At 40.2% G+C, this 25,972-nt stretch overlaps 1 protein-coding gene across 3 annotated transcripts; it reads right to left on the minus strand.

The window, feature by feature from the left end:
• Positions 1-13,325: 13,325 nt before the first annotated feature.
• Positions 13,326-22,739, minus strand: LOC139406829 (LIM/homeobox protein Lhx9). Of its 3 annotated transcripts, none has more exons than XM_071149899.1 (5): positions 22,177-22,739; positions 21,006-21,208; positions 20,057-20,415; positions 17,292-17,491; positions 13,326-14,074 (listed from the first exon to the last, which is right to left on the minus strand). In XM_071149899.1, the coding sequence occupies exons 1-5, from the start codon at positions 22,357-22,359 to the stop codon at positions 14,018-14,020; spliced, it is 1,002 nt and encodes a 333-aa protein (XP_071006000.1). In that variant the 5' UTR covers positions 22,360-22,739; the 3' UTR covers positions 13,326-14,017. The 3 variants fall into 3 exon arrangements, with proteins under 3 accessions (XP_071006000.1, XP_071005999.1, XP_071005998.1); XM_071149898.1 differs by lacking the exon at positions 13,326-14,074 and adding an exon at positions 14,510-16,694 and having other exon boundaries at positions 20,057-20,412; XM_071149897.1 differs by lacking the exon at positions 13,326-14,074 and adding an exon at positions 14,510-16,694.
• Positions 22,740-25,972: the final 3,233 nt, after the last annotated feature.

Consider the following 25,972-nt stretch of genomic DNA (forward strand, 5'->3'; position numbering starts at 1 on the left):
AAAAACAGCTTCTATCTCAAGGCCATCAGACTGTTAAACAGCCACCACTAACACTGAGTGGCTGCTGCCAACACACTGACACTGACTCAACTCCAGCCACTTTAATAATGGGAATTGATGGGAAATGATGTAAATATATCACTAGCCACTTTAAACAATGCTACCTTATATAAATGTTACTTACCCTACATTATTCATCTCATATGCATACGTATATACTGTACTCTATATCATCGATGGTATCCTTATGTAATACATGTATCACTAGCCACTTTATACTATACTATGCCACTTTGTTTACATACTCATCTCATTTGTACGTACTGTACCCGATACCATCTACTGTATCTTGCCTATGCTGCTCTGTACCATCACTCATTCATATATCCTTATGTACATATTCTTTATCCCCTTACACTGTGTACAAGACAGTAGTTTTGGAATTGTTAGTTAGATTACTTGTTATTACTGCATTGTCGGAACTAGAAGCACAAGCATTTCGCTACACTCGCATTAACATCTGCTAACCATGTGTATGTGACAAATAAAATTTGATTTGATTTGATTTGATTTGATCCACCTCTACGCATCATTACTCTGAACGGTTCTGACTTAGAATATGTGGACAACTACAAATACCCAGGTGTCTGGTTAGACTGTAAACTCTCCTTCCAGACCCATATCAAACATCTCCAATCCAAAGTTAAATCTAGAATTGGCTTCCTATTTTGCAACAAAGCCTCCTTCACTCATGCTGCCAAACATACCCTTGTAAAACTGACCATCCTACCGATCCTCAACTTCAGTGACGTCATTTACAAAATAGCCTCCAATACCCTGCTCAACAAACTGGATGCAGTCTATCACAGTGCCATCCGTTTTGTCACCAAAGCCCCATATACTACCCACCACTGCGACCTGTACACTCTTTGGCTGGCCCTCGCTTCATATTCGTTGCCAAACCCACTGGCTCCAGGTCATGTACAAGACCCTGCTAGGTAAAGTCCCCCCTTATCTCACCTCGCTGGTCACCATAGCAGCACCCACCTGTAGCACGCACTCCAACAGGTGTACAGTGAAAATAAGTATTTGATTCACTGCCAATTTTGCAGGATTTCCTACTTACAAAGCATGTAGAGGTCTGTAATTTTTATCATAGGTACACTTCATGATGTGGATTACACATTTTTGTACACACAAAAATCCAGAAAATCCCATTGTATGATTTTTAAGTTATTAATTTGCATTTTATTGCATGACATAATTATTTGATACATCATAAAAGCAGAACTTAATATTTGGTACAGAACCCTTGGTTTGCAATTACAGAGATCATACGTTTCCTGTAGTTCTTGACCAGGTTTGCACACACTGCATCAGGGATTTTGGCCCTCTCCTCCATACAGACCTTCTCCAGATCCTTCAGGTTTCAGGGCATGACGCTGGGCAATACAGACTTTCAGCTCCCTCCAAAGATGTTCTATTGGGTTCAGGTCTGGAGACTGGCTAGGCCACTCCAGGACCTTGAGATGCTTCTTACGGAGCCACTCCTTAGTTGCCCTGGCTGTGTGTTTCGGGTCGTTGTCATGCTGGAAGACCCAGCCACGACCCATCTTCAATGCTCTTATTGAATGAAGGAGGTTATTGGCCAAGATCTCGTGATACATGGCCCCATCCATCCTCCCCTCAATATGGTGCAGTCGTCCTGTCCCCTTTGCAGAAAAGCATCCCCAAAGAATGATGTTTCCACCTCCATGCTTCACGGTTGGGATGGTGTTCTTGGGGTTGTACGCATCCTTCTTCTTCCTCCAAACACGGCGAGTGGAGTTCAGACCAAAAAGCTCTATTTTTGTCTCATCAGACCACATGACCTTCTCCCATTCCTCCTCTGGATCATCCAGATGGTCATTGGCAAACTTCAGACGGGCCTGGACATGCACTGGCTTGAGCAGGGGGACCTTGCGTGTGCTGCAGGATTTTTATCCATGACGGCGTAGTGTGTTACTAATGGTTTTCTTTGAGACTGTGGTCCCAGCTCTCTTCAGGTTATTGACCAGGTCCTGCCGTGTAGTTCTGGGCTGATCCCTCACCTTCCTCATGATCATTGATGCCCCACGAGGTGAGATCTTGCATGGAGCCCCAGACCAGGGTGATTGACCGTCATCTTGAACTTCTTCCATTTTCTAATAATTGCGCCAACAGTTGTTGCCTTCTCACCAAGCTGCTTGCCTATTGTCCTGTAGCCCATCTCAGTCTTGTGCAGGTCTACAATTTTATCCCTGATGTCCTTACACAGCTCTCTGGTCTTGGCCATTGTGGAGAGGTTGGAGTCTGTTTGAGGGTGTGGACAGGTGTCTTTTATACAGGTAACGAGTTCAAACAGGTGCAGTTAATACAGGTAATGAGTGGAGAACAGGAGGGCTTCTTAAGGAAAAACTAACAGGTCTGTGAGACCTGAAATTCTTACTGGTTGGTAGGTGATCAAATACTTATGTCATGCAATAAAATGCAAATTAATTACTTAAAAATCATACAATGTGATTTTCTGGATTTCTGTTTTAGATTCAGTCTCTCACAGTTGAAGTGTACCTATGATAAAAATGACAGACCTCTACATGCTTTGTAAGTAGGAAAACCTGAAAATCAGCAGTGTATCAAATACTTGTTCTCCCCACTGTATCTCTCTGGTCACCCCCAAAACCAATTCTTACTTTGGCCGCCTCTCCTTCCAGTTCTCTGCTGCCAATGACTGGAACGAACTGCAAAAATCTCTGAAACTGGAAACCCTTATCGCCCTCACTTATCCCCCTCACTAGCTTTAAGCATCAGCTGTCAGAACAGCTCACAGATTACTGCACCTGTACATAGCCCATCTATAATTTAGCCCCTACTGTATTTATTTATTTTGCTCCTTTGTACCCCCATTATTTCTATCTCTACTTTGCACATTCTTCCACTGCAAATCTACCAATCCAGTGTTTATTTTTTTACATTTTTTTTTACTTGCTATAATGTATTTACTTCGCCACCATGGCCTTTTATTGCCTTTACCTCCCTTATCTCACCTCATTTGCTCACATTGTATATAGACTTATTTTTGTACTGTATTATTGACTGTATGTTTGTTTTACTCCATGTGTAACTCTGTGTTGTTGTACCTGTCGAACTGCTTTGCTTTATCTTGGCCAGGTCGCAATTGTAAATGAGAACTTGTTCTCAACTTGCCTACCTGGTTAAATAAAGGTGAAATAAATAAAATAAAATAAAAATAACAAAGGCATTGAATACTGATTGACTCAAGACATTTTGGCTTTACATGTAATTTTTTTTTACAAAGTAACTAGCTATCAGAAGTGTTCCAGAAAGAATGGCTGCCGTTTTACGGGATCCTAACCAGTTGTGCTATTTTGTGTGTTTTTTCGCATTGTTTGTAACATATTTTGTACATAATGTTTCTGCCACCGTCTCTTATGACCGAAAAGAGCTTCTAGATATCAGAACAGTGATTACTCACCTCGAACACGGCAACAAAAAAAACTTTAAGGAGTCAGATGTGAAGGATTTACTCCAGATATCCAACCCGGCCCAAATCCTCGTCATTCGCATGAAGAGAAGACCGAAGGCCGATACAGGGGACACATTGGTCGGGTGCCTTGTGAGAATTCGTCAGCGGGTGGCTAATCGGCTTCTACCGTCCGTCCTATTGGCCAACGTGCAATCATTGAAGAATACACTGGATGAGCTCCGTTCAAGACTATCCTACCAATGGGACATTAACTGTAATATCTTATGTTTCACCGAGTCGTGGCTGAACAATGACATGGATAACATACAGTTGGCTGTTTTTTCCGTGCATCAGCAAGACAGAACAGCTGCCTCCGGTAAGACGAGGGGTTGCAGTCTGTGTCTATTTTGTCAATTAAAAGGGGTGCGCAAAATCAAATATTACACAAGTCTATAGGTTTTGCTCGCCGGAGGTAAAGTATCTCATGATGAGCTGTAGACCACACTATTTACAAAAAATAGTTTTCATCTATATTTTCCACAGCTGTCTATGTACCGCCACAAATCTATGCTTGCACTAAGACCACATTCAACGGGCTGTATAAAGCCATAAGCAACAAGAAAATGCTCATCCAGAGGCAGCGCTCCTAGTGGCCAGTGACTTTCATGCATCCGTTTTACCTAATTTCTACCAGCATGTTACATGTGCAACCAGAGGAGGAAAAAAACTCTAGACCTCCTTTACTCCACACACAGAGACGCATACAAAGCTCTTCCTCGCCCTAGATTTGGCAAATCTGACCATAATTCTATCCTCCTGATTCATGCTTACAAGCAAAATCTAAAGCAGGAAGTACCAGTGACTCGCTCAATACTGAAGGGGTCTGACGAAGCAGATGCTAAGCTAAAGTACTGTTTTGCTAGCACAGACTGGAATATATTCCGGAACTCATCCGATGACATTGAGGAGTACACCACATCAGTCACTGGCTTCATCAATAAGTGCATCAATGACGTTGTCCCCACAGTACCACAACCACAAGCCATGGATTACAGGCAACATCCGCACTGAACTAAAGGGTAGAGCTGCCGCATTCAAGGAGCGGGGCTCTAACCCGGAAGCTTATAAGAAATCCCGCTACGCCCTCAGATCATCAAACATGCAAAGCATCAAATTAGGACTAAGATTAATTCCTACTACACTGGCTCCGACACTCGTCGGATATGGCAGGGTTTGCAAACTATTACGGACCAGAAAGGGAAACCCAGCCGCGAGCTGCCCAGTGACAAAAGCCTACCAGACGAGCTAAATTACTTCTATGCACGCTTGAAGGCAAGCAACACTGGAGCATGCATGAGAGCACAAGCTGTTCTGGATGACTGTGTGATTACGCTCGCCGTAGCCAATGTAAGACCTTTAAACAGGTCAACATTCACAAGGCCGCAGGGCCACACGGATTACCAGAACGTGTACTCGAAGCATGCGCTGACCAACTGGTAAGTGTCTTCACGACATTTTCAACCTGTCCCTGGCTGAGTCTATAATACCTACATGTTTCAAGCAGACCACCATAGTCCCTGTGCCCAAAAACACCAAGAACCTGCCTAAATGACTATCGACCCGTAGCACTCACGTCTGTAGCCATGAAGTGCTTTGAAAGGCTGATCATGGCTCACATCAACACCATCATCCCAGAAACCCTAGACGGACTCCAATTTGCATACTACCCCAACAGGTCCACAGATTATGCAATCTCTATTGCACTCAACACTGCCTTTTCCCACCTGGACAAAAGGAAGACCTACGCTAAGGACCCTGGGACGAAACACCTTCCTCTGCAACTGGATCCTGGACTTCCTGACGGGCCGCCCCCAATTGGTAAGGGTAGGCAACAACACGTCTGCCACGCTGATCCTCAACACGGGGGCCCCTCAGGGGTGAATGCTCAGTCCTCTCCTGTACTCCCTGTTCACCCATGACTGTGTGGCCAAGCACGACTCCAACACCATCATTTAGTTTGCAGACGACACTACAGTGGTAGGCCTGATCACCGACAACATTGAGACAGTCTATAGAGAGGAGGTCAAAGACCTCGAAGTGTGGTGCTAGGACAACAACCTCTCCCTCAAAGTGATCAAGACAAAGGAGATGATCGTGGATTACAGGAAAAGGAGGGCCGAGCACACCCCCATTCTCATCGACGGGGCTGTAGTGGAGCAGGTTGAGAGCTTCAAGTTCCTTGGTGTCCAAATCACCAACAAACTATCATGGTCCAAACACACCAAGACAGTAGTGAAGAGGGCATGACAATGTCTATTCCACCTCAGGAGTCTGAAAAGATTTGGCATGGGTCCTTAGATCTTCAAAGTTCTAGACCTGCACCATCGAGAGCGTCCTGACAGGTTGCATCACTGCCTGGTATGGTAACTGCTCGGCCTCCGACCGAAAGGTGTGTACTGCCCTGGACATCACTTGGGCCAAGCTTCCTGCCATCCAGTACCTCTATATCAAGCGTTGTCAGAGGAAGGCCCTAAAAATTGCCAAAAACTCCAGCCACCCTAGTCATAGACTGTTCTCTCTGCTACCGCACAGCAAGCAGTACCGGAGCGCCAAGTCAAGGTCCAAAAGGCTTCTTAACATTTTCTACCCCCAAGCCATAAGACTGTTCAACAGCTAATAAAATGGCTACCTGGACTATTTGCAATGACCCCCTTCCTTTTTTTTAACGCTGCTGCTACTTGCTGTTAATGACCTATTTATGCATAGTCACTTTACCCCTACCTACATTTACTTATTACCATCCAATAATTTGTACCCCTGCACATTGACTCGGTAATGTCCCCTCATTATTGTTATTTTCTTGTTGCTCTTTTATTTTTTACTTTAGTTTATTCAGTAAATCTTTCTTAATTCTAATTTTTCTTAATTGCATTGTTGGTTAAGGGCTTGTAAGTAAGCATTTCAGCGCATGTTACAAATAAAAGTCGATTTGATTATTAAATGGACAAATTCATTATAAAACTACAGATTATTTACATTGTCACCAATGCACAATGAAATCTGAACACATACAGAAATATGGTCAAATATATTTAATAAAAATAAAATGTATTTCATAAAATTGTTTTCTGCAAATCTAAAGTTTTATAAGTATGATAAGTATAATATCACATCTTTAAAGATTAAACAGGTTATCACTGTATTTTGACATGCGTTTGAAATGATTACATTTTTTGTACACTATACATCATCTGTCATTTTTATGTATGTATTACATATGTCACCTCGGTAGAGCCACAGGCATCATATTTACTGTAAAAGTTTTCTCTGTCGTCTTTTTTTCTAACTGCCTGTGTCTGGGGTTGACTATGACTGCTGTGTGAAACACAGAGGCTGTAGTCAAAGCCGATGTGATAGAGATCATACTTCATACAGCCAGCAGATGGAGAGATCAGAGGAGAGAAAATGAGAGGAGGGGAGCATGTGGGCTCCAGAGTGGCGCAGCGGTCTAAGGCACTGCATCTCAGTGCTTGAGGCGTAACTACAGACATCCTGGTTCAAATCCAGGCTGTATCACAACCGGCCGTGATTGGGAGTCCCATAGGGCGGAGCACAATTGGCACAGCATTGGGTTTGGCCGGTGTAGGCCGTCATTGTAAATAAGAATTGGTTTTTAACTGACTTGCCTAGTTAAATAAAGGTTAAATAAATAAAACATGTGTCCAGGAGTTTTAAAGGTTAGAGGTTAGAGTGAGGCAGAGTAAAGCTGACCTGTTACAGCAGCCAGTTAGGTCATTTGTTTCCATATGCCATCTCCCGGCCACAGGAAAGTATGTATGTGATGTTACTTATTGATAGCCAGATAAACTTGCAGGCAATGTGTGTGAGGTTTGCACAAGTATAATTGCAACCCATAGTCAGTATCCCTGATCATTCAAGGTTGTTTAGATGTAAGACTTCACACACCAACATAAATGTAGATACGGAATAATAACGCTGTTAGAAACAGAGAGAGATACAGTTTTAGCTGTAGGGAGAGCTTTGTATAATTGAGACACAGGAGAGATGCCTTATAATGATGTGAAGAATGAGTCATGTACATGAACCTATCCTTTGTGTGTGCAGACACGTGCACAGATACAGCCGTCCTATGAAGAAGTGTCCTTTTGATTGGTGGTGGGTTTTTATTTCAAACAAATAACTTTCTAACATTTTTAGTCTCTTTTCTCTATTGCAACATTAAATGCAACGAATTGCCCATCAAAGTAGAACATTACTCATGAAATTTGAAAAAACGCCGGTAAGCGCACAAGCTACTTATCAGCGCTGCAGTGAGTTTGAAATTAATACTGTCAGTAGTAGGTTACTTATAGTAAGTTGCTTGGAGTTGCTTATATGTGTCTTACTGTCAGGGACAGGGAACGGAGAAACTGCAGGTCAACTGTTTGTCTTTAGCAGAACAAATTCGGATCAATTAAAGACTAGTTAGCTTATTTTGACAGCATTGTCTAGCTAACGAGCTGATTCATCTATTCTAGCCTACATTCCAGCCAGGTCACACCAAATCCCACTGCAGTATTAGACCTTTATCCAGATCCCTAGGACATCGAGAGATGCCATCCAGTAGGGGCAACGCAAGTGCCTATTAACATCTAGTAGGCTTGTGGCTTGCTAGGGTGACCATTCCCATTAAACCATGAGCTTTGGCTCCGAGGATCGCAGGATCAATCCCAGTGCTTGGCACTTGTTTTGAGTTTTTATTATTTCTGTTTAAACCCTATCCCAAACCTTAACCCTTACCTTAACCAGTGGGAATGAATACCCAATTGTTAAGTTTAACCCTTACCTTCTTTCACTTCACCCATAGAATACTGAAGTGAAATCGTGCTGATCAACTGATATAGCCCACATATTAGTGGTTCTAGCAAAGATACCTTTAACCAACTCCCTTTCATATGTGGTTCTAGCTTGCTTAGACTGCAATGTGTGATGAGTGAGCGTGTTGTTGTAGAAAATAAAGTCTTATGTTAAAAAATGTTTTGGCTACAGGAGCAGTAGAAATCTATGATTGGAATTAAGGTTTTCTTTGGGGAGGGGGGTTGCCCACCCCAGATCTCTCCACCTCTTCACAGGGCAGACCTGTTCCGCCTCTCCCCCAAAACACCCTCTTCCCCTCTGTCACTGCTGTGTCTTAACAGCCTGCAGGCCGTCGCTCTAACCACTAGGCTACCTGCCACCCAGAGCAGTGTCTTGTCGAGATCGTGGCCTCTCTGACATCCGTTTGTGTGTGTCTGTGGAGGTGAAATGCACGCCTTTATTGGCGTTGGGGCGGAACTGGTACATATACATACACACACACCCATTGAACTGACACTCTATCAGAGAAACATGTACGCCACACAAGAGACCCACAGATCTGTGATAATACCATACTTTGTGTGTGTGTGTGTGTGCGCCAAGGTTATTATAGTAAACGAAAACTGAAACAAACTAATCATGAAAAAACGATTTAGTAAACTGAAATAAAATTAACAAACCGGTTTGAAAAACTAAAACTATACTGAAACTATTATCTCTGACTCCAAAACTAACTAACATTATAAAGTCTTCAAGCTTTTGGGGGGTTTTCAAGCTACTGAATCTGGCCGTTAAATGCGGCCAGGAGATTGTAATGTTTAAAATAGGCCTAGCTTGTGCATCGCAATTACTAGCTAAGGGAAAAAAAATTACCAGGTAGCTAACTTGATTCTTATTACATGTACCACTAAAGTTAAAAAGCATTGGATTGGTGTAAACATGGTCGAGAGAGTTTCCTTCCGCCATATTCTTCGCACCACTCTCTGCGCGATTCCTTTTAAATCCAATCACATTGGGCCAATTGCAACCCTCGATGGCCACCAGATTATCGGCACCTGATCTCTCGTTTAACCATCAATACATGCTAAAATCACCCACACAGCTGATCTCAATTAGAACCATTATTGGCCACCGATTTACCTCTCCCAAAAGCGGATGTCGATTTTTCAAGACTATTTCGCCCTCTGGTGAGGATTATCATTGGAACAATTTAATCTTGCTATTTTATCAGAATATGGATGATTTATCTATTTCACAATCACTCTGTACAACTGAAATAGAGTATTTAATTTCCTTGTTTACCACGGCAAATCTAATTTGGCAATGTAGCCTACCCTAGACATTTTATGATTGAATGGAAAGGTAATGTTGGTGTATTCCTACAACATTTTGGTTTCCAATTTATGTAATCCATTAATGATTTTACTTGTCTAAATATGTGGCTATTTTTATCGATAGGGGAAAATTTAAATATTCATGAACTGTAGACCACACATTTGAAATTGAAAACTAATCATGATTGTTGTATTTTATGAAGTAATCTTGTATTTCTATTTGGAAGTCGTTATCTTAATCAAAGAAACAGATGCAAAGTGCTTTATTTTATGTTTATTGAAATTGTCTTTCACACGTTACTGCAATCCATAACTTTCATTTACAATGTAATTCATTTTAAGTTGGTCTTCAATAACTTTTTTTTCACAGAAGAGTAGCCTCGATGTAGGCATAAGTAAATGTCTGCAATTAAAAGTGTTAACCAAATCATCGTAATTGACATCGTATTTCCGATGTTGTCCCTGATAGGACGTTACTTAATTTGGGCGGGAGTAGTGAACGCAGACAATTACAATTTCCTCTGTCTATTATCGAGCCAGCTTGACACCGTAACAACAACTTAATCTCGAAGAAAGACAGGCACTCTTATTTTATTTTAATTTTAACATTTGTGTAACTAGGCAAGTCAGTTAAGAAAAAAATCTTATTTACAATAAACCCTAACCCCGACGACACTTGGCCAATAGTTTGCTGCCCTATGGAACTCCCAGTCATGGCCGTTTGTGATACATCCATATATGTTTCATTTCAGCGGGACTCGAAACAGCGAGACTCACGTCCAAAAGCAGAAGTTGCGTCACAAGCTCACTTCCCTTTCCCCTCTTAACGGGATGTTTTCAGTTTCCCCCGACTGAGGGGCATGCGGTCCAAACACTTAAAAGACACACCCTATCCCCTCAGCCCTCTAAGTGGACACTTTTGATGATGTATCATTACGTCTCACGAGTATACACTTGCAGGGCAAGGGGCCAGGGAGGAAGGAATGATTTTTAAATGGACCACCCTTGGCCGGAAGTTCGTCACTCGTTCATCCCGCAATGAATGTGTTTTCAGCCACCGGTAGCTTGTGGGTGCTTTATATGCACTACAGTCAATTATGTATATTTATAATTCTTAATATCTAATTCATAGCTAGAAAATGAATTAGCTAACTAACGTTAGCCTGCCCATCTTGATCTTCTCAAGAAGGGAAATGTTTTATTTCTACAATTTCCAAAATGTAACCAAACAAAAACATATTTACTTTTTTACATAGTAGCAACATGTCTAACTTATTTGCATTCGTTTTAACTTATGTTGACTTCTCCATTGATGTTGTTTTTATGTATTTGCGGACTTTTCTTACAATCGTCGCAAATTGAATTATGGAGAGTTTCAGGCCCCGGGGTGAACATGATTGTACACTCGCAAAGCTGACTAAAAATGAGGGCTGAGGGTCTTACGTTGCAAACTTCCCTTGCTTGGCTAATCATTTGGACCATCTGCCAAGATGGCGACGGGGATTCCCCCAAGGGCATAGGGCGAGGGTACGTGGACATGGGTGTGTCTTTTAAGTGTTTGGACCACAGTCAGGGTGCAACACAAATGGCTGCAATTGTTTGTTAGCATTTTGGCATATTTTCCTAGATTTAGAACATAAAACAAGATTTATAAAGGAAATATCATCCCTTATGTCTACCACAGCAAGTAATTCAATAGTTTAAGCATATATTGAACACATTTTTTCAGAATATTTACAAATAATCGATCTTAATGGGGTTAGCAATCAATGACACAGACATTGTTAGAATTAACACTGCATATGAGGATGTAGTGAGATACTTTTCTCATCAATCATCTTGAAAAAACATATACTTAAAAGCTGGAGATCAACCAATCATCCATCTTTAACACAATGGAAAGGTTAAACTCTTTATCTAAATATTGAAAGTGCATGGGTGATGGAGAGAAACAAAATGGTGCAGTTTGAGGCCATGTGGCGGAGAGTGATGTGTATGCTGGAGAGGGGAGAAGCAGTTGAGTCTGGGCAGGGGGGATGTTTTGTATTGTTTCAAAAATTCTTATAAATTAAATCTTGAATAAGCTGAATTCCAACTGGTAATTGGGACAGACATGAATGCCATTCTGGACATGCAGGACAAAACTAATAAGACCAACTACAATCCACAGGCAACCAAGTCTCTCCAACATATACTCTCTGATTACAACCTCATTGACACCTGGCAAGCTCATAACACTAAAGCAAAATAGTTCCCTTTCTATTCAAACAGGCTACTCTTCTATTTTCTTTAATCAGGAAACCAGAAATTCAACATCACTACATGACCAAAAGTATGTGGACAGGACACATGTTCGTCAAACATCTCATTCCAAAATAATGGGCATTAATATGGAGTTGGTCCCCCCTTTGCTGCTATAACAGCCTCCACTCTTCTGGGAAGGCTTTCCACTAGATGTTGGGACATTCATCTGAAGGGATTTAGGGATTTTATCCCTCGCAAAATGCTTAATAATCCGAAAATATAAATAAAATGACAAAGCATAGTTGAGACAACTGTAAATGTAATTGTACAATGGAATCTACTAGTATTTAAGACCCTGCAGTCTGCGCAATGCTCCATTATAATCTGAGGCATTCTACAAACCACACATCTTACACACAACTAGTTAGCAGCTGAACTTCTTTTACTTTCCACACACACAAACACACTTGCACACTAATTGTTACAATAAGAAGCATTCCAGTCACCAACCTCCATCCCTTCACATTCTTGTCAGTCAGCAGGATGCTGTGATGATGTCCAGAATCTCCTGAATCCAAGATGGCCGACACTGTTTGTTTGTGTCATGTTGCAATCCCATTTCCTGCTGCTCGCTAGTGTAAACCGTCCACCACCCGGGCATGGAAAAACAGCACGGCCGGCACCCCAGTGAGTGAGGTTTAGGCTTGGACTTGTCTGTAGCGTTTGCTGTTTCCTACGTTGTTGGAATTCAACAGCGAGCTGTTTTACTAGGCCCCATGTGGCACCACCGTTCCCCTCCCTCCCTCCAATCCCGGCCCTCTGCTCCCCTCTGTCTCACTCTTTCCTAACATGGATATGTAGCATTCATCATAGAGCAGTAAGTACACCACACTGAAGGAACCAGGGTAAGGCGGTGGGATCAGGTTGCTGCTAAAATCCTCGCAATGTTATTCGTGAGATGCGGGTAGTCAAATATAATTATTGTTGTTTATCTCTAGAATGAAATGTAGTGCCCACATTTGTCAGGATTCTGAATGGACTCCATCCAGAACTTAGAAAATGTAATTGTAAATAGCTTGAATTCTACATCTAATTAATGTAATCTACAGTATTATCAGTAATCACACACTTAGGAATTACATGGGCTGGTTGTGTAATTGAAAGTAACGCTGCATAGTAACCAAGAACCTAAGAATAACCACAATATTGAAAACAGATAATAATTGTATTGTTCATATTGTCCTTGGTTAGCTAAATGTCATGTACATGCATAAATAGGTTTCAAGCATTACACTCCATCCATGTTCTCACAATGACATTTCATTTTCCACCATAAAATATGTGGGCATGATCAGGATCAGGGACAGGATTTTCACAGGGTTTATTTCACAGCTGACAATGAATGATACAAATACAATGCATCAAACAAAATAATAAAATACATCTCAAGGATAATGTTATCAAGATGAGGTGCATGCAAAATGGGAATCTTTTATCTTTTTTTTTTACTTCCTCTTTTCCTTAGTGAAGCCAGATCACAAAGCGCCAATTCTGCAGTCCTCTTCATCAGCCCGTTTGATGGCCGTCATGCTGGCGAGTTTCAAGGAGGCCATGTGTTTACAAAATTACATTTGTGACAAAATAACTTTTTTTCATAGAGTAAGCCGATTCTGTAGAGGGTGGGGTTAGGAGTGTGTGGGGTAAGGGAGGGGAGTAGGTGTGTGTCTGTGTGTGTTCGTGTCCTGTAGTGTTGTTTAAGGTCTGCTGTCTTTTAATCCCATTGTATCTCCTGTGCTGCCAGGCTGCTCTGCTATATACAACTATGTTACTATACAACTTTATTTCACTGTGTGTGAATGGCATTCCAATACAAAGAGCAGTCAAGTCTTTTTTTCATAAGGATATCAGTAATCACACACTATTATCCTCTGTAGTTGGATTCAAATGTTCAAAATTATTTATTTTGTTGTTTTGGACTAAAACATGTTTTTGTTTATTTTTTTTTTCTCTATTCTATGGTCTTATCCTAATATTGTCTTTGTCTTCAATGGTGAGGAATTCCCCTTCTCTTAATACTTTAGGGAATTTTCAAACGTCGGGAAGTTTGGCTGTAATGCCCCAAGATTTGTTCTCCCTGAAAGAAATCATAGAGTAACAATATATTAACTACAGAGCAACCTGGCTTTATGGGTCTGCATTTACTCTTCACTTTAGCTCTACATAGATATATCAATCAATGTGTGCTTTGCAGCGTTCCTTTTTCAATTTTAAAAAGTTATAGCCATATTCATGCATTAAAAAGCAATTTTCAGAATTTTTTGACGACTTGGTTTAGGTGCAAATCCATGGGGCATTACTTTAAAACTGTAAACACCATAAAATAGGAAATTAAAATAAGAGTAAAAATGTGGAACGCTTGTTTTGAATTGGTCAATCAATCATTGAATGCTTTTTCATTTGTTGATGTGAGTAAAAAATAAAACAGTATCTAAGGAACAACACAAAAATGGCAAGTGTAATGAAAAATAAAAAACTCATTTAAAGCAAAGTATTTTTATTCACACAAATTTAATAAGATATATAACAACCGTTTGGTCCATAAATATTTAAGGGGAAATAGTTTCTATACACCATCTTTATCAAGAAACAGGGAAACATGGACAATCTTGATAGAACACTTACTGTACTGAACTATTAACACAAATCAATTTATAAGATTCTTGGATTAACCAACTATATCTGAAAGAGTGCACAAACGCTTTCTATGACATCGCTGCCCCCTTTTAACAGGATACACCATAAAAAGATCTTCAGAAATAAGATGTAAAACAGTACAAAACTAGTGAGGCGTCACAAGTATGTGAATCAGTTAACAAACAACACATATAATCCTGAAGTTCACAAACTTTCTTCCAAGTTATATCATAAGGCACATAGTAGAACTGAGTTAGGCATCTACTTCATCAAGTAGATTGAGAATAACGCTTTGTTCTACAATAGAACAAATAGTGACAATTACAATAAAATGTTTTAACCCAGCAGCAAGAACTCCTTCTCTTTCTTTCTCTTAATCCGCACTATGTAGTCCTGCTTTGCTATCAACCACAACCCCAACGCCAACGACCTTAAACAGCTGGCCCAGAAGACAACAAAATACTAATTTAAAATGTTAGAACCCTGCAGAAGGACTGCTTCTCTTTCTTTCTCTTAATTCATTGAGAGGAAACATGTTTTTGGTCTGTTCAGTGGCAAGTGATCGTAAAGAAAGTGTAAATATGGCCTAACGTGAACATGGAGGATGATTTATTTGTCCCACTGGCTGCATGTCTTCTATCTCTAGTTTTCTGAGGTCATTGTAAAGTTTCTGTCAGCTCTACGCCTCTAATCTGCCACATTGTCATCCCTCACTTTTTAACCTCCTCCCCTTTCCCTTTTTTTTTATCAACCCTTCTTTACCCTGAGCAAAATGATGGGCAGTATTTTATTTAACAGTAATTCTACGGGCACGTTGAATCCAGATAAACTATTTTTTTAAATCCATTTGTGTGTTGGTATGTAAAATTAGGCCAGCAGATTAGAAAAAGTGCACTGTCATGGAAACAATCCTTTCAAACAGTGCCGATTCAACTGTGTCCCAATCCAGAATTTCACTCACTGATTTCTATTGTGGAATTCTTTCTAACATCAATGTTACTGCATTACATCTTTGACAGTTACCACTGTACAGATATATAGATTTGTTCTGTTGTTATTGATTTTTTTCACAGTTGAGGTGTGTCAAGACAAAATGCATGTTGAGGTCACAGCAGCCACCTGGCATTTGAGTTGTAATTGTCCGGATTCTTGTAATGTATACAGTGCAATTTAGAGATTAGAATTACTAATCCATAAAATAATCCAATGTTTTGTTAGGTCCAGGATAACTCTGAATTATATTTTACAACGTATTCTGCGAATGTATTTTGATTTTGAAAAAACGAAATATCTAAATATGTCTTAAATAGGATAGTGCTAACATACACATTTCTAGAGCAAAATATTAATGATTTTAAATTAATTGATCAGTAAATAATACATTAATTATCAGGGATGGATAAATTTAGACTTAATCAAATGACCAAAGTAAATAAAATAAAGTAAAAATAATATACTTTTCCCATTTTAAATAGTTCCATTTGGGCTCTGTCCAAGATTGTTGAACCTTGTTCATAATTGTTCAATGCCGTCCAGATTCAAAATGTCCTACACAAAACCAATCACTAAATACGTTGACTACAAACAGCTGCCAAGCGGTTGCAAATGCTACACATCAACATAATTTCCTCCTGTTTAAATGTTGCTGTAGTTGTTCTTGTTGATCTTGTTGCTTTTTTGTTGGGTACAGTACAGTACTTCCTGTATCCACAGAACTGTCTGTTTTCTTTAAAGGTGTTTAAAAAAATGTAAATGCAAATTATGGAAAAAAACATAAATGAGTTAAGAGCTTAGAGTTGTAGAGCTTGCTAGAAAAGGTTTGTCAAGGTAGTCTGTGAGGGGCTCCCCGAATCATGGCTGTCCAAACTAGATGTGACGGAGGTCACTACAGTGATAGAGGGATTGGTCAGGTCTGTTAGTGTGGCCGCACTGGAGGGGGGCGTCAGAGCGCCGCTGTCGGACGAGGGCGGCGGGAGTGACGTGCCGTCGGCCTTGTCATTACCATTCTCCTGTCGCAAAACGTTCCTTCTGAATTTGGCTCTTGCGTTTTGGAACCATACCTGCAAATCCAATCCAATGGCTTTTACTTTATGTTTATGTCTAATTTATTAACTTATTTTCTTTGTCTCCTTTCTTTCTAATAAAATGCAATGGTTATGACATCACAGTGTTGTCCACTACCTGACTCTCCCCGTAGAGTAGAAAGAGTAAAGAACAATACCTACAAACTGTTTTTGACGCCATTATTTTGGGCTATGGGAGTAGAAACCAAATGAGAAATGACCAGCTGAAAGAGTATTTTTATTTTGTAAAAGATCCTTACAGACTTGTGCACTCTCTCTTAAATTACTCTTCCCACCACTGACCCAGGGAGATTGGGAGTGATACGTGGATGAATTATATGTCTAGAAACCCTAAACACTACAAATACCATACATCTCCTTCATACAGTACATCAAGGAACCTGGTGCCTAACAACATTCCATACAACATCGGTAGAAAACCAATGAAAATAATTGTTTAAAAAAAACATGATTTCAATGGACTTGAATGGAACTGATGGTCAAATGTGAGAACAGACAATGGACTGGGGGATATAGAGTGATGATGTCATACTAGGTCATAGGTCAGAAATGAGGGCGATGGCTACTGCTTACCTGTAGAACTCTTTTGGTGAGGCCTGTCTTCTGGGCAAGCTGTTTGAGGTCCTTGGCGTCGGGGTTGTGGTTGATAGCAAAGTAGGACTTCATGGTGCGGAGCTGGTGGTGCTTGAAGGAGGTGCGCATGCGCTTGGTCTTCTGGGAGGGAGGGTAGGCCTGGTCACGGTCCAGGTGGTCTCCATCGTTCTCATTACAACCTGACCAAAAGGAGGAGAAGGAGGGGGTGCAAAGTTAGAACATATATACTGTGGTAAAGTGTGCATTGCAGTATAATTCTTCAAACAAAAAGTGGGGTGCTGTTGGTCTTCACAGATGTGCTGTGTCTTTCTATAACTAAGAACCTTGATTTTGGGAGTGCCTAGTTATAGAAAGACACAGCACATCCGATAAGGGTTAGAATAAGGTTATGATGATTCCATTGAAGAGGAATTAAAGGCATAAAATGGCCATCATTTTCAGTTAAGATTGAATTAAATCAAACATAAGTTATTCAAAATGTAACGGACACAAGCCCCTTAGAAAGTATGTAAAGCAGATCCATATCTACAGTAGGAGTTGATCAGTCCTCAATTTGGTCAAGCTAGCATTTCTACTCCTCTGTGCTTAAAGAAAGCAATAATGTATTGTCATTAAAATGTAATCTCTACTTCCAATATGCACCATACTAATATTCTGTCCTGTCTATTGAAAGATATTTAAAATCATTGATTGTCATGCCATGATCAAAAGACAATTATTTTCAACACATCCAGCAGACATGCATATTCCTATAACAGACTTTACTCATTCTCCTATAGGCCTATTAGCTAAAGTGGTCATCTCTAAATCTGACTAATAAAAGAGAGCAAAGGCTGTAGTGGGCTGTTAATATATTCAAGACACCTATCTTGATATTTCCGCCCTCTGCAAATGCAAAACACAGTTCAAATGACAGACTTTAGTGCTGGTTTCACAGACCTAAACTAGACGTTTAGTTGATACAGAACTAAACATGAACACAGAAAACCCTAGGATTAAATATCTCTGGGCTACAGAATCTATGTATTTTTCAAATGAATCTTGGCCATTGTCCAAGACTACTACTCATATTTCATCAGAAATGTGTAACTTAAAACACTTATTTTCAGATGTCAAATATGCATCTTAATTCATGTTAGACAAGCATCTTAAAAGCACTGCAATAAAATAACAGCTATATCTTTAAATCTTGGGTATCCCATTTTCCTCAGCTATGATTGCTTGCTGAGTGCCTTTATTTCTACAACTACCCACCAGGGGTCGCTAACAAAACATGCTGAGTCGGTATTCCAACTGCAAGGTCGACATGGGACTGACCGCATGGAATAATTATCTAAAGACGTAGGCTATAGGCATATAGAGTCGATGGAACCTAAACATTAAACCGGATATAGACAATATCAACATTTTTGCTCGAAACTGACTGTGAAAGACAGGCAATTTGTGATTATACCTAATGGAATGTTTTTTGAGTGCTATGGACAAAAGCAGGATTTAATTCTGAGCTAAATTCAATCATATGTCTTTGCAGTGCAACCAAAAGTGTTTTAAATATGGAAAGAGCACAACATCTACAGCTGAACATAAATACAAAACAAATGAAGGGGGCATATGGGCATGTTTCTAAAAATGAAATAGTCTTGAGAAAAGAACCATTACCACCACCCTTGTCGTTATTAAAGCAAAATACTGTAGTCCAATAAACATAACATATTAGGCTTGGGATAGACCATAATAGAGGACATAACAAAAGCATCGTATTAAAACAATTCAAATATTTTTTTTTTATATAACGTTAGATACTGGAGAGGATGTAATGTTATTGCTTGTTTGTTTAGTTTTTTTGTATTCCGCTCCATCTCACTCACTCTGTTTCTGAGAACTGTGCTGACCTTCCGAGTATGATTCAGTGGTTGGAAGCCAGGGATTCCTACATCACCTTCAATTAACGCAGAACAATTATTTAACACGCAGATTACCCTTATTCCTCTCCATGCATGGAGAACAGAACAAATTTGGCACACAGTGACAAACTTTCTCAGCCGGACACTAATTTTAAAAAGCGACTACAAAAGAGACGCCGCGGGGTTGGTTAGATTATAACGTTCACGTTTTCAATGCCAGTTTTTAATTGTAAAATTACCTGTAATGTATAACGAGGAGGCAATTTCCCCACATTTTAAATAGTTGAGCCCAAATTTATTTTACCCCCTGCACGTGCTTAGGTCACTGGTTCAAGTTCATGTGTGTACCCATTTTACAAATTCGATTACCTAATGAGAGCCATAATTAGGCTATAAAAGTCAAACTAATGGTTAACTGGGGGTACATTTTTGATCATTTTGACAGCATGCAATTTAGCCTAAAGAGGAGAAATGCAAATACGCTACTTCATGAACAGAGCACACATTCAAAGTAGGCATCTTCCAAGGTGTGGAATGGCTAATTGTTCTCTTTCGTGTCCCCCCTTTTTTTGGTTAAAATTGCTTTTGGTGTAGGAATACAGAGATGAGGCCTATGCCCTTAAACACGGATCAAGCCAAAGAATTAATGAAATCTCTATATTCGACATTATCTGTTCTACTCAGTTCACCAGCGCGCGTCATGGGTTGGTTAGTTAGCATGTAGCCTAACAGGTTATAGGCCTCAATCAAAACATCCCCACCGTATCGTTATTTTCAAACAGCGCAATAGCCTTCTGTGTGTACAACTCCCCAACCAGCAACTCCTCTCCGTCTCCTCACCTGAGTTGTAGCTGGCGATGTCTATGCCCATGGCGGGGCTCTTCCTCTTGCGAGGCCTTCCCTTCTGAGCTGTCCCAGTGCCATTGAAGTAAGGCAACGCCAGACCTCCGCCTTTAGCCGCCAGCTCGGAGTAGTTGAGGCCGGGGTGTGGGTACTCTCCCTGGGCTATGGTCTCGAAGTGGACCCGGCAGTACACCAGGCTGTCCTTCATGCCGAAGTGGTCGCCGGTGGTCAGGGTCTTGTTGCACGTGGTGCACGTGAAGCAGCTCAGATGGTACACCGAGTCCCGTGCACGCATTACCATCTCCGATGCCGATATCCCGAGGTGGCAGCGCGCACACCTCTGCACTGAGAACCTTCTGAAACAAGGACGCAATTCTTTAAAAACACGCCCAGACATAACACTTCTAAAACACTCAAAACAGGATTGAAAAAATGGAACACAAACACACACCGCGAGTGGCTACGTAAAATACAACTCCATGTTCTTACTGTGCTTTTATTCAGCAGTTTGCATGTAATGTCATAACCTCCATCCGCAGGCCTATAATAACATATCGCATTTGCAGCATGGCCAAGAGACGACAGATTGCCTCTGATATTTAGGCTGCTTGGCTATTAACAGCTATTTATATTTCCATGTAGTAGATTCATTATATGGGGCCTTTCTTGTATGACTTGTTGAATATGCCAAAGCTATAGCTGATCGAACCAATAGGCCTTCTGTGCGAACATTTAACCTATAGCCTATTTCAAATGTTCTGTGGCCTGTGTTTGTGTTTATAGATCTATCGTTTCAGACATTAACAATAGTTTGTATGACAGGCCTAATGCCAAACACACAAGAGAGTGAGGGAGAGAGAGCGTGTGTTCAATCGTCGAATATTAAAATCAATCATTTCACTAGGCCTATAGAAAAACAACCAATCATAACCGTATGCTTTCTTACCTGTAGTAATCCTCCTTGCAGTAGATGCTGCCATCCTTGGCAAAACACGTGAGTTCTGACTCCAAATGTTGTTTACATTCACAGCATTTGAGGCACCGCAGGTGCCACTGTTTATCCACAGCGAGTAGGTAATATCTATCCGAGATTTTGCCTCCACAGCCAGCACACAACGCGGGCTTCTCCGGTCCCATCGAAGGCATGGTCTGGAAGAGGAGGGGAATATTAATACATGTGGAAATGCATGGCTCACATCCTGCGCATGTGGTGAGGACTATACTTCCCATGTGGGGTTTGGCTTGTGTGTGATAAAACTGACATATCTGAAAAATTACATATTAGCCTAATATGAGCAATGCACCATTTTCTTAAAAATAAATAAATAGTACAACGATCGTTAGACTTTCTTAAGTAGCCTATATATGACAGTTCGGTTTTAAAGCCAATCACAAGAAATTCCTGCGGAGCTGAAAATGTGTCAACATGCAGGGCCGGTTGTGTTTAGGGAGTAACTGCATTCAATGTATCTAACAAATGGAGCCTGTATACATAAATGTATTACAATGACAAAGAATAATTCATTGCGCTTCATTGCACATTTAAAATAAGCTGTATCGACAGCCTGGTGCGCTATGTCCTCCTACTTTCACACGTCTATAACTTTAGCATTACTGCCAAAAGAACAACAATTAATAATAATAACAATAAATGATTATGTAGAGATGCTAATAATTTCCAAACTATTATCTATGTAATAACTGTTTAATTAGGCCTATATATTATATAAATAAACAATAACAGCAATTTGTTATTTGCTCAAAATATAAATTGTGTAACAATTTGGCAAAATGTGAGTAATAATTGTCACTTTTACTTTATGCACTTTCACTTAGTTTAGTTGATAACTGAATGTATTTGTATTACATACGAAATGTTCCACACACATACATGTTCTTTAAACATTTTTTCTTGTCGATATAGGAACCTGTAAACGCAATATTAAACCCAACATTTTCTTTCGAGTGATTGTTTCTTGCAGCTATCTTAGCCCAACTACAGCTTCATAAAGCATGTCCTTGCATTTAAACAGTTATGCCCATTTGGATGTAAGTGGTAATCTTCATGGATGTCAGAACAAGAAAAGAAAACATTGCATTTAGTACATTTTTCTTACCGATTCCCTTCCGTTGAGCTGCACGCCCTTGGTAAGGCGCGAGTCGGTTTTGGATCTCCTCTCCATCTCCTCCATGATGCCTTGGATGTGGTCACCGGAGATCCCGTGGAACAGCATGGCTCCCGCTCCTGAACGACGCAATGTGCAACTGCTCGCTTCTGCCTTGCAGCCCACAACTTCCATATACAGCTCTGCGTCCCGTTGGCTCAGAGCATCCGACTGGCTCTGCTGTTAGACTGTTAGACAGGCACACACACAAACACACACACACACACACAAACAAACAAACAAGAGACACACTCAGCTCAGCTCACCTCCCCTGCAAGTGGTGGATAGATGAGGGACGGGGAGAAATCAAGGCAGGAAGAAATTATTTCCTCTCCCCTGAATGTTTTGTAACAAAAAAATAAGTATAGTCCAGCTGATCCGGCGGTGGCCAGTTTATGCACTGATGATGATGGTGGTGATGGACGGTTAAAATTGCAGAAGTTTCGATTAGGTGTTTTTCTCTCGACAGTCCCGCGCCGATCTCACGTTATAGGGTTCCGTGCGCTTGAAGGTCAGATTGGGACTGCCTGAGTTGGAGAGCCGTGTCCTATTTGTGAAGAGAGCAAAAGCCTGCCCAGTTTGGATAATTTGGTAGGAGGAGTCGTTCCCTCTCTCTATGCCACTGATTTCTATTCACCAACAAAGAGCTGTCACTCTCCCCTCTAACCCGCGGTGCATGTTGGCTGCGAGAGCGTGGAGAGAGACACTTTGGTTATTGACATTTTCATTACTTTTCTTTTCTATAGGTTTTAGTTATCGGAAGACATTAGTGGAGTCTAAATCGCAGTGACACGATACGGTTTAGTGAAATTTGCATAATCTTTTGGTGTGATTGAATTAGAAGGATAAACCTTGGATATTGAATTGTAATTTGAACGAATTTTAATCTGTATAAACTGTAATATGGAGTTTCAGTAGCCTCACTTGCTGAATTTGATTCGATAACTTTATATGAAAAGTCTAGTGGAATAGCACGTCTTAAGTGAAACATTCGTGTGAGGGTGATACCTTTCCTTGTCATGTATTTTTTGCCGCCGTGCATTTTTAAATGTGATACTAATTTACCTGTGAGCGTGCTGTGTATGCCTAATAACCAAGTTTGGCTATAACATGTTTATTATTAAAAAAAAGAAGTTGAACATTTTGGATTGGATTTTGAAAATATTAGTTGTATTGGTAAAAGGTTCAATTTACCCGGATTCTGATTAATTAATACTATAGAATACATGTTGTGTGTATGTGTGTGTGTGTCATAGCCAACATATGTCCAGTTTAGCCTACAAAACACAAGTAGGCCTGCGAAATAATTTTAGACCTATATACGATAAATATGTCTCAAAGAGTGCATGGCAAATATATAGGCCCATTCTAAAACGGACAAATGCCAGGCCCTTTTCTCTTTTTCTGATAACCAACAAAAGACGTTAGGCCGATCCCAATTAAGAAGACATTAGCTTATATGAATTGTCGAGTTATATAGCTGCATGTGTTGAAGTGACAGTGGTAGGCTGCATTCTGTGTAAGTAACGTAGACCCTAATTACTGCTTTTAAAGCCAGATCAATGCTCTCTTAATTAAACAGTAACCTAAAATAAACGTAAACTAATTATCCGCCACTGACTCATTAGCATGTCCCTCGTCTCTCCAATTAAACATTCTGTACTCAAACTATCACTTTACACTGACAGACAGGCTTCTCTCTCCAATGTGTGACAACACACACCCATGATATTTGCTAAATCGGTTAGTTTCTTTGTAAATTTAAATTGTGCACCTTAATCCAAGATATTGAATTCCATAAAATATTTTTATTGTTTGTATAGCATGTGGTTGAAGAAGTAATTTCAATTATCTATAACGAATGTGTGTATCGTTTTGTGCCTAAGTTCCCGGCCAAGGCCTGACAGACAAAACACGTCTGGGAGATTTTAAGGTTTTGTGTCAGAGGACAAAAGATAACTCTCCTTACAGTCCGGACCATTAGACTTCCCAAAGCTCCATGAAGTTGCAGGTGCGCTTCCTCACGCCAACGCCAATCATTTTAAGACCTGTTACATTTCCATTTTGTCGCGGGGATCAGAAGTCGTGTGTTTAATTGGGCCCCCCTAGATAACACGGCGCGTAAATGTCTAAACTTTAAAGGAGGTGGATGTGCTATATAGCAGCAGCGGAGTTAATTCGCGCTCTGTCAGTTTCATTCCACTGAAGTTAAAAAAAAGGCACTCAGGATTAATTTCACTTGGACAAAGTAAACCTAAAAACGGGAAACGTGCAGTTCAGTGTGACATTTACTTGAAGTGTTTATTATGCGGTCCCAAGAGAGCATAGAACACGCAGAAGTGGCCCACCTAATTTAAAAACGCTTATACAAAATGTAGGCTATAGCTGTTGTTACTTATTTATTTGAGAAAATAAAATTAGCCATGTTATTATTATTATTATTTCATTGTGCCTCTTCAGAAGGAATAGGAAATGTTACATAGCCCCTAGATGCATGTGTCTCCCTGGCCTCCAGCAATGACATTTCATCCAAGTGAAAAAGGATTAAAATGCGTCAGTGCATCCACGAGCTCTCCCAGTGTTCATCTCTGAAATGGAAAACAACCCATTTCGTTTTTTAAACTTAGATCGATATTTAACGTTATCCCCTCTTAGTTTATAGCTAGGCCTATTTCACAAGTCTATAGGCCTATAGCAGGTTCTTCTTTAGACTATATAAATGCGTAATTGTCTCCTATATGATGTTTAAAAGAAATGCCCATTGATGATGCAATTTAGAGCCTAATGCCAATAATGATGAATCCGACACATATAATTATCAATTTACGAAAATAATGTATTGGTCTTTAAACGAGTTGGCTTTTATATTTTTCGTTGAATTCATCTCTGCATTGTCTTAACCATGTCGGGGTTTTGTCTCGTGAAGAATAATAAACATCAAATTAAATATATGAGCCAACAAAAGTATTTACATTCCTGTCAGAATTCCTCCTTATTTTACTATTATTTGGTGGCTCCAGAAGACTATTTATGATGACATTTGAGAATTGGCAACACATTTAGGCTACTATGAATTCCTTTTTAGTCCGTTTTCCCTCTCGTGCCTTTTCACTATTTTGCTGTGGCTTTGCTGAGAATCATGCAGTTCACTGTACTGTGCAGCTTCTTCTCAATTTCAACCTTGATTTCTTTCAAACAAAATGTTTACCACGAACATACTGTATTCGGAACAATGACAGATAAGACAGCTATATTTTAACTATTCCACGGGCGGCTCAATGCTGACTTTTGTTTCCTTGTGAATGAAAGAAATATCGCCAATCCGTCAACATAGGCTTTCTCAAAGCTCAGTTATATGTCTCACTATATCCGTCATTATTAATGCAACGTCTTATAGCTTACACACACGCACAACTTTTGCACACGCACCTCGGAAAATAGCAACCATGTGCATATAATGTATAGCACATCGAATAATTGTGTGAAAATGTGTAATTCAGGTGAAAGTTGAGGTTACCTTCAGGCTGATAATGCGCTGTCCTGGTATAGAAACCAACCTTGTGTTGAGAAGGTTGCGGGCCTGTAGAAGAGAGGAAAGGAGAGGAGGAGGAGGAGAGGATAGCAGAGATTCTGCCGGTAGATGGGGGTTGTTCCTTGTTTCTCGTAGTACTAGTGAGTGTCAATTAAAACAAACCTACCGCTTGGCGAGAAGATATTTATATATATATTCCTCTCCCTCCACCAAACC

This window comes from Oncorhynchus clarkii, chromosome 4 (assembly GCF_045791955.1).
Source record: "Oncorhynchus clarkii lewisi isolate Uvic-CL-2024 chromosome 4, UVic_Ocla_1.0, whole genome shotgun sequence".
Classification (NCBI taxonomy): domain Eukaryota; kingdom Metazoa; phylum Chordata; class Actinopteri; order Salmoniformes; family Salmonidae; genus Oncorhynchus; species Oncorhynchus clarkii.